This window comes from Rhagoletis pomonella, unplaced genomic scaffold, assembly GCF_013731165.1.
Source record: "Rhagoletis pomonella isolate Grant_MI unplaced genomic scaffold, Rhpom_1.0 Rhpom_scaffold_00011, whole genome shotgun sequence".
Classification (NCBI taxonomy): domain Eukaryota; kingdom Metazoa; phylum Arthropoda; class Insecta; order Diptera; family Tephritidae; genus Rhagoletis; species Rhagoletis pomonella.
In genome coordinates, this window is record NW_023458565.1 from 24,824,567 (window position 1) to 24,834,088 (window position 9,522).

Consider the following 9,522-nt stretch of genomic DNA (forward strand, 5'->3'; position numbering starts at 1 on the left):
CAAAAATTTATATCAAATCTTGTAACACCAATTCTGAGTACATTGGCAACGCATTAAATGTACATATTTAGCAATTCAGCTACGGATTTCTATAGAAATTCTGCTATTGTATATTTCGCCGGGAAGTATGTAGTACATACATACATGGTATGGTGTTATATTTGTATGTACAATGAAACATAATTTATATTGTAAACAAAATTTGCATGAGACAATGGCGCGCAAACTTCCTATACAACGGCGAAAATTTTCAAAGAAATAATCAAGGTTTTTGCAGAAGGAATTCAAAAATCTGCTCAAGAATATTAAGGTGAAGATCCTTTGTACGCTTTTGTGCTTGTTGCACCCCTTTATCACCGGTGGTAACAATACTCACGCAATAAATGTGAACATATGTACATTTTCATGTGTGGTAAGATGTTTCCAGGTAAAATGCGCAAAACTAGCAGTAAAATAAAAGCAAATAAAAATCAGGTACAGGTGTTTTTTGAAAACTTAACCCGCTGACACTGTCACTGCAATCAAACTAAAGGTGTGACACATTAACCCTTAACTGCATGCGAGCACAGGTAGAAAGGTTAAAAGAAGTGCACGTAATTTCCATACCTATAAAAGCTGTGAAATTTTTGCATAAGGACATCATTTGCAAAAGTGGTAAAAGAGTGTCACAACAAATCCTCTCACACATACGGAAAGAGACATTTTTTTTTTAAATCAAATATAAAAACACGAAATTTATTCAAGTCAAGAAAATGTCCGAAGATTTAAGAAACATCTCTTTACCATACCAGCTCTACCTTTATAATGAGGAATTACGGCATGCAAGCCCACGAAAACACATTGTACGCCGCATTAAATCGAAAGCGGATTTAACCTCCACATTGATTAATGAAAATATTAAACATCTTGACGACTATGGCGTGGAGGATTTGCGCACAATCAATCGTCAAGTGGATTTCAAAGAGGAGTTAGCGATAAAAGCTGTACTAATGCAGGAGAACTGCATTAGGCGGAAATCGGAAAATATACCAAGCACTTGGTTGTAGCAAAGGCGGTACTTTGTGCTATAGACAAGGCAACGTGAAAAATTCAGTGACCAATTTCGACCCCATTGATGACAATTTAAAAGAAAAAATGTATATGTATATAAGCTATTAATTATTATAAATTTAAGTGTTAATGCGTATTTTTGAAAATAAAGAAAAATCAAAAAAATATTAATTTTTTCTGCGCCTTTCGTTTGATGGAAACCCAATGCAGAATAAGAGAATTTCCAGCAGAATCTGGGGACTTAAATCGAAGCTTTTGATATGGATGTATACCGCTATCATGAGACCGCTTCTGACATAAGGCAGACACACAATATAATCTTAGTAAATTATATGGTCACCAATACTCACTTCCAAAATAACGTACAAGTGCGATTCATATTCAGAAATGAAGGTAGAAGAGACCGAGCGGCCAATGAAGAGGATATCTCTGCATATCGACGGAATAAAAATGGATTGTGGAGCCGATGAAAGGGTATGATGCTGCTTTCCTAACAGCGGCAGCCAAAGAACCCAAACTTGGTTGTTTATATTAATTATTGCTCTCAAAAGGCACTCAATAACCAGTTTTAATGTTGCCATACGAGATTTGAGGGCTTTAGTAGGCCCTTAGCCGTTAGTGGAGATCGGAATGTTTGGACATCGAAGTCCGTACATCTTTTATGGCGTGCATCCGTGCTTTCCTCTAAGTTTCGATTGTACAACTTTGGTCCAAATATACATATCTCCGTTTCTTCTTAAGTCAGTTGTAAGCCTTTTTTAAATTGAGCTTTGTATTGTAATTTCAGGGTACTGCTACGTTAGAATATCGATCTTCCTACGGCTCAGAAACTCTTCTGTTCCGATGCTGGCATCTTTCGTTCTTATGATAGCCCTCTTCGCCTGAGTTTGAATATTAAGCTAGATAAGGTCAGGAATAACTTCTGAAGATGCTGTTGGACATGTTCTTATTGATCACGTTATGCGTACGCATGGCTTTTTTTAGCTTCTTGATTGCCCTAAGTTGTGCAGATTTATCAACCCAAGCGATGTCTCCTATACAAGTTGTTATGGGTCGCGCTATCGCCGTGTAGGTCTATCTCAATATTTTTAGAGATAAACCCGCAACTTTTTGCTGCAATAGATCATAATTGATCTTAAAGCTTCGTCCGGGCCTATACTTGTGCGTGCTCGAAAAATTTAATCTCTTTTTTGATATATTATGTTTGTACTAGTTAGCTATCTAGTTTTTGATAGAATTATTTTTGAAGTTTTCAAGGCTTACTCCAGTCTAAGAGAAACCCCTAAATGGAGAGATCTACACTTTTACTCCAGCTCCGAAGAAGTACACTCGGAGGTTTGACTTTTTTATGTTGCTGGATCCAGATATTGGACCATGGACCTCCTGAGTAGCAATAGGCGCATCTAAGCACTCGGCTACGGCGGCAAAAGCCGAAAAAAGTCAAAAATTGCAATAAAGTATTAAGAAAAGTTAAAACAAGAACAAACGTGAATTTACTTGTTTTACTTTTGATCTAAAACAAGTAGTTTTTAAGAAAAAAACAAAACCGACTTCAACTCTCATAAAAAAACTTAAGACTTTCGTTAATTTCTTCACGATCCAATTATCGGATCTAAACAAAATTAGTATGGGATCACCCTTGAGGTACCAGCTTTCCGATGGAAAAAGAATACTAAAAAAAATAATTTATATTCCGACGAACTGATAACCTCCTTCTTTTTTTGAAGTGGGTTAAAAAAGGTTAAACTTATTTTACTTCTATATTTTTCTAAGTAGAAGCTATATTTCGTGTTAATAGTTTTATTTTAATTTTTGGTCATGACTTCATACCAACATAAGCATTTTCATGGTCAGAAAACTATGTAAAATAAAACCAGTTTATCTGGCTTTTTTTCCTAATTTCAAAATGGGGAACCTTTTTTTTTTTTTTATTTCACCGGTTTGGGACGCCCTAAACATCTCCTAGGTAAAATTAAAAAAAAAAATTAAATACTTTTTTGGCATCTAATTACAAATATCTGAATGTATTTTTGCATTGAAAAAATGTCTCATGAAAAAAAGCTATTTAGACGTAGACTTCAGATCCCTGTTTTCTTATGACAATATCCAGACGCAGATGAGCAGCCTTCGTTTAAACTTTTTATACTCGCATCTCTGCATAGATGATTTAGGTTCAATCTTTCACAAATAGCAAACCATTAACGCTTATTAGGCAACTCTATATAAATGTGTAGCGACTTCTTTCAACTCAGCCGCACGCTCATCAACAACCAACACAAACTGCGATAGCTTTCAATCCGTTCCTCCATTTAATTAGAGTATCAATTGTGCGAAATTTCAAAACGATTCAAAACAAACAGAACGGATGTTGCACATTGAACCCGCCTATCGTTGATGGTTTGCTGCGCCGTTTGCCGTTGCATTCAATTGCAGAGATGAATCTCAACATGCAACTAACTACATTGCACCGGCAAATAAACATACATACATATGATTATACTCGTGCATGTGCAGAAACATATGTAGGTACATACATGTATGTATGTAACAATGAATGCAAGCAATGTTAGTGCAAAGCTACCCCAGCAAACGCGCCTGATTTTCGCCCTCCCCCGCTGCTTTATAGCCCAAGCTAGTGAGTGCTATTGCGATTCATTGCAATATTTGATTGCAATCGTCAGTAGTAACAATGGCAACAATCGCAACACTCAGCCTTCCACAACAACAACAACAACAGTGAAATAACAAAAACAGTGCATCGTAGCTGGCAATGCAAGTGGCTTTGCTAGAAACAATATGTAAACACATAGATGCATACATACATACATGCAAACGTAGGCTATTTAAATCCATAATACAAAAGACTTCAACTGCAGCCAGCAGCAGCAGCAAGCAGCAAATGCAGCTACAGAGCGTGCATTGCCAATACTCATGCTATGTATGTATGTAGTTGCGGTTGCCATTGCTGTTGCTTACGACTGTTGCTGTTGTTGAGTTGCATGAAAAATGGATCTGCTCCAGAAGATTTCAGTAATCTCATTCGTCACACTTGGTTGCTCAAGTACGAATTTATCGTTGCTTTTTTACTAATATACAGTGTTGTTGTTGCTTTGTACTAGTACAAGCATTTTGCTTAGTAAAGCAGCTATAGCCTTAGCGCACGGCTATTAGAAGTACTACTAACAACATACTTTTAAGCATATGTATGTATGCGCATGCAAGCAGTGGCTACTACCCCTTCCCCCTCCGCCCCCCCTCGCCCTTAACACACCAACAAACATCATTCAACAATGGGCAGCGCGAAAAGTTAATTCCTTTGCTTCGTTGATTTTGGAAGCCCTAGAAGAATTATGAAGTGGTAATACTTGTTGCCGTACTTTTATTACACACTCTGCTGCGCACAGATACATACATTCATACATTAGTGCACAAATATGAGTAGTTAGAATACATATGTATGTATGTATGCATGTAGAAAAGTATTTTGCATTTAAGTCATTCTGTCTACATTGCCATTCACTTTAAAGTTTAAACCATAGTCAACTGTGTATTAGCTATAAGTATTGTACCTATGTGTTGGCGATACTGTTGCTTACATTTGTATGTACAAGCATATGCAAGTCTTAGAAAAAAAATCCAAGAATGTTATGGCACAGTGCGCAAAGCGCATGAATGCGACTGTTTATGTTATCTGCAGATGAGGTTAGGCTATTTTTTGATGCCACACATTTCAGTATCGGAATATCTTCTTTGTTACCCAGCCAACTATTTTTTGTTGCAAGCAATTAGTACTTTTGAAACGACCGCCATTGTGTATTAATGCCGTATTTGTTTGTAGTCACGATATATAATTACAAAGCACATGATTGTTACCAAAAAGGCACCACACAAAAATTCAACTAAGAACACTTAAATATGTGTTGAAAACTAACAATAGGCAGAAAGAAGTATTGCGAGATATCAGTCAAAAAGTGAAACGAACAGTAGACCACCAAGCAACAAGTAGTTGAATACAACTACTTTGATCATTCGTTGGTTAGTAACACAATGACTATTACTTATTTAAAAAAAAAAGACTATTGAACCCATGTAGCGTTGAAACATCAAAATTATTGGTCAGGAAATTGCACGAAATTTTTTAAAATTGCAAAAATTGCTTTTGCATCAAATCAATTCAAATTACATTATAAAAATTTTTAAATTAGTAGTTTATTTCAAATCCACAACTTTTTACCTCCCTTAAAAATTTATGATTTTCGAAGTGCAGATCTAGGAAAAAAAGCTATCTGCGTACAAAATTTCAAGCAAATCCGGCCATAAATACGATTTTGTCGAATAGATCGGTCCCTGGTCCACCGATCATAAAAAAGTATCCTATATGTTAATTCGGGCTATAAGCTACCTATGTGTCAAATTTCTAGAAAATCGGACCACAAAGAAAATTGTTTCGAATAGATCGGTCCCCGGTCTATCTACCGGGAAAAAGTAAATTTTGTTGGGCTATTTCATGAAAATCGAACCAGCTGTTCGCGAGATTACCTGTTACAAAAAAAGGGACTTCTCTCGAAATAATTAGTATAGTTATAAAAAAATTTAATATTTTAGGCAAAAAATATTTTTTTTCTTCATACATTTATTTTTACAGGCAAAACAGTTGATTATATAGAAAAACGTTATATGAACAGATTAAAGGAATTGTAATTTTTAATTTTTTTAAATTTTTTTGAGCAAAATCGGACTAGTGGTTCTCGAGTTATGTCAAAAAAAGACCACCAAAGGTGACAATTTCCCCTATATGATAGTTATATATATATCTCGATTCCTAGACTTGACCCAGCGAAACGCCGGGACACGTATAACTTGTTTATGACCGATATAACATTTCCCGTTGGTTTCATCCCATCCCGATTTTGACTGTCGCATAGTGTAATGGAGGATGGTTCCGTGCGCAGAAGTGGAAAACTTTTGACTGCCATTCACCTGGGAGTGGCCAGAAGCGATTCTTGTGCGTACGGTTCAAATCGCAGCTCACAACGTCCGGATATTTATATCCACGCATCCTCTGGGTAGCAACCAAACACCCGTTTGGGAGCGAGCTAAAGTGAGAAGGCGTAAAACTTCGCGTGCGCTGGGTTTGGGTCCCGCCACGTTAAAACCCTGCCCAATGAAAAGAAGCAAACAGCCTCGGATGAGACCCCCTTTTTCTGATGACGACCACGGCAAACGTATAAAGGACTATGATTTAAGGGTATGCACCTGGAATATCCGGACCCTTAATGGGGAAGGTGCCTCTGCCCGGCTGGTTGATGTCCTCGGGAAGACAAAGGCTGACATCACCGCCATCCAAGAAATGCGATGGACGGGGCAAGGTAAAGTAAGCGTGAAGCCTTGCGGCGTCTACTACAGTTGCCACGTAAAGGAGCGCAAATTCGGTGTTGGATTCGTGGTAGGAGAGAGACTCCGTCGCCGAGTACTGGCGTTCACCCCGGTGGACGAACGTCTAGCCACAATCCGCATCAAAGCTAGATTCTTCAACATCTCGCTCATCTGCGCCCATGCCCCGACGGAAGAGAAGGATGAGGCGTCCAAGGATCTCTTTTATGAGCGCTTGGAACGTACATATGAGCGCTGCCCCCGACACGATGTCAAAATCGTGCTTGGCGCTTTTAATGCCAAGGTGGGCAAGGAAGGGATCTTTGGCGCCACTGTCGGAAAATTCAGCCTCCACGACGGAACGTCCGATAACGGACTGAGGCTGATCGACTTCGCCGGGGCCCGAAATATGGTAATATGTAGTACTAGGTTCCAGCATAAGAAAATCCACCAAGCTACATGGCTGTCTCCAGATCGAAAAACGAGAATCCAAATCGATCATGTTGTGATAGACGGAAGGCATGCTTCAAGCGTTTTGGACGTACGTACACTCCGAGGGCCAAACATCGACTCGGACCACTATCTTGTTGTAGCCAAGATACGCACCCGCCTCTGTGCAGCAAAAAATGTGCGCCCAACAATGCAAGGAAAGCTTAACGTCGAAAAGCTGCAATCACAACAGACGGCCAATTTATTCGCCACTCGACTCACACACCTGCTCTCTGAGAGCACTCTTCAACAATCCGACGTACGCGAGCAGTGGAACCACATTTCCCGATCATTAAGTACCGCCGCCGAAGAAGTAGTTGGATTTCAGCGAGCCCGAAAGAACAACTGGTACGATGAGGAATGTCAAGAAGCCGCAGAGAAAAAAGATGCCGCCTACAGGGCCACGCTGCGATCGGGCGCAACGCGAGAGATGTGGGACCGTTATAGGGAACTGAAGAAGGAAGCGAGACGTATTTGCCACAATAAGAAGAGAGAGGCCGAAATACGTGAGTGCGAAGAGCTTGAGATGCTGGCCGACAGGAAGAACGCCTTACGGAAGGTTTCAAGACCGGGGCGAACTCCTGTAAGAACAACAATGGCGACCTAGTGACCGATGTCCAGAATATACTTAAATTGTGGAGGGAACACTTTTATAACCTACTGAATGGTAGCAGCGCTGAAAGTAGTGAGGAAGACGAACCCGAGTCCCCAGTCGATGATGATGGAGTAGCTTTCCCACCGCCTGACTATGACGAGGTACGAATAGCGATTACGCGGCTGAAAAACAACAAAGGTGCTGGAGCTGACGGCCTGCCAGCCGAGCTATTCAAGTACGGCGGCGAGGAGCTGATGAGGTGCATGCATCAGCTCGTATGCAGAATATGGTCAGATGAACGCATGCCCGACGACTGGAATTTAAGTGTGCTCTGCCCAATCCACAAGAAAGGCGACCCCGCCATACGCGCCAACTACCGCGGAATTAGCCTTCTAAGCATAGGTCACAAGGTCTTATCGAGCGTATTGTGCGAAAGACTGAAGCCCACCGTCAACGAGCTGATTGGACCTTATCAGTGTGGCTTTAGGCCTGGAAAATCCACCATAGATCAGGTATTCACAATACGCCAAATCTTGGAAAAGACCCGCGAGAATAGGATCGACACACACCATCTATTTGTCGATTTCAAAGCCGCTTTCGACAGCACGAAGAGAAGTTGCCTTTATGCCGCGATGTCTAAGTTTGGTATCCCCGCGAAACTAATACGGTTGTGTAAAATGACGTTGAGCAATACCACCAGCTCCGTCAGAATAGGGAAGGACCTCTCCGAGCCGTTTGATCCAAACGAGGTTTCAGACAAGGGGACTCCCTTTCGTGTGATTTCTTTAATCTTATGTTGGAGAAGATAATAAGAGCCGCAGATCTGAACCGCTCAGGCACAATACTTTACAAGAGCGTACAGTTGCTGGCGTATGCCGACGACATCGATATTATCGGTAAAAACAAGGGCTACGTCTGTTCTGCCTTCTCGGGATTGGATAGAGAAGCAAAGCGAATGGGTCTGGTGGTGAACGAGGACAAAACGAAGTATCTCCTGTCAGCACACAAACAGTCAGAGCATACGCGTCTTGGCACCCACGTCACTGTTGACAGTTACAAGTTTGAAAAAGTAGAGGACTTCGTTTATTTGGGAACCAGCATTAACACCAATAATAATGTCAGCTTGAAATCCAACGGAGAATCCCTCTTGCCAACAAGTGCTACTTTGGGTTGAGTAGGCAATTGAGAAGTAAAGTCCTCTCTCGTCGTACAAAGATCACACTCTATAAGTCACTCATCATGCCTGTGCTGGTATATGGTGCGGAAGTATGGACAATGAAAGCATCTGATGAGGCGGCTCTTGGAGTTTTCGAGAGAAAGATTCTGCGAAAGATTTACGGACCTTTACGCGTTGGTGATGGCGAATATCGCAGACGATTTAACGATGAGCTGTATGAGCTTTACAACGATATAGACATAGTGCAGCGAATTAAAATTCAGCGGCTCCGCTGGCTTGGCCATGTCGTTCGGATGGACAGAAACGCTCCTGCTCTGAAAATATTCAACGCTGGCCGCGATGCTGGTAACAGAGGAAGAGGAAGGCCTCCTCTGCGTTGGAAAGACCAGGTGGAGAAGGACTTGGCTTCACTTGGCATTTTCAATTGGCGTCAGTTAGCACAGAAGAGAAATGACTGGCGTGCTGTTTTGGACTCGGCCAAAATCGCTTAGGCGGTTACAGCGCCAAATAAGAAGAAGAATATATAATTGTAAAGGAACAAATTTATCAGCAAAAAAAAACAGAATTGAAAACTGTATTCACTATACATACATACATAATACGAGTACTGCTTGTAAATTTGTAATGAATAATGTATGTAAAGCTGCCAATTTGAATTGCTGATCTTATATGATTTATGTTGTTAATAGTCTTAGTGGCTGATGCTTGTTGTACATATCTATTTGCAAATGATGAGGTTATCGGCTAAAAATTGGTGAGCTCATAAATTACAATGAAAACAAAGCAATATGCTAAAGTGAAAGAAATTCTAAATGAAATTAGACAAAAAAAAACACAA

At 40.3% G+C, this 9,522-nt stretch overlaps 1 protein-coding gene across 1 annotated transcript; it reads left to right on the plus strand.

Annotated features, from left to right (window-relative positions):
• The first annotated feature begins 752 nt into the window (after nucleotides 1–752).
• Nucleotides 753–1,046, plus strand: LOC118747056. Its single transcript, XM_036481046.1, has one exon. It carries the CDS (start codon nucleotides 753–755, stop codon nucleotides 1,044–1,046), a length of 294 nt encoding a protein of 97 aa, XP_036336939.1.
• The last annotated feature ends 8,476 nt before the right edge of the window (nucleotides 1,047–9,522 follow it).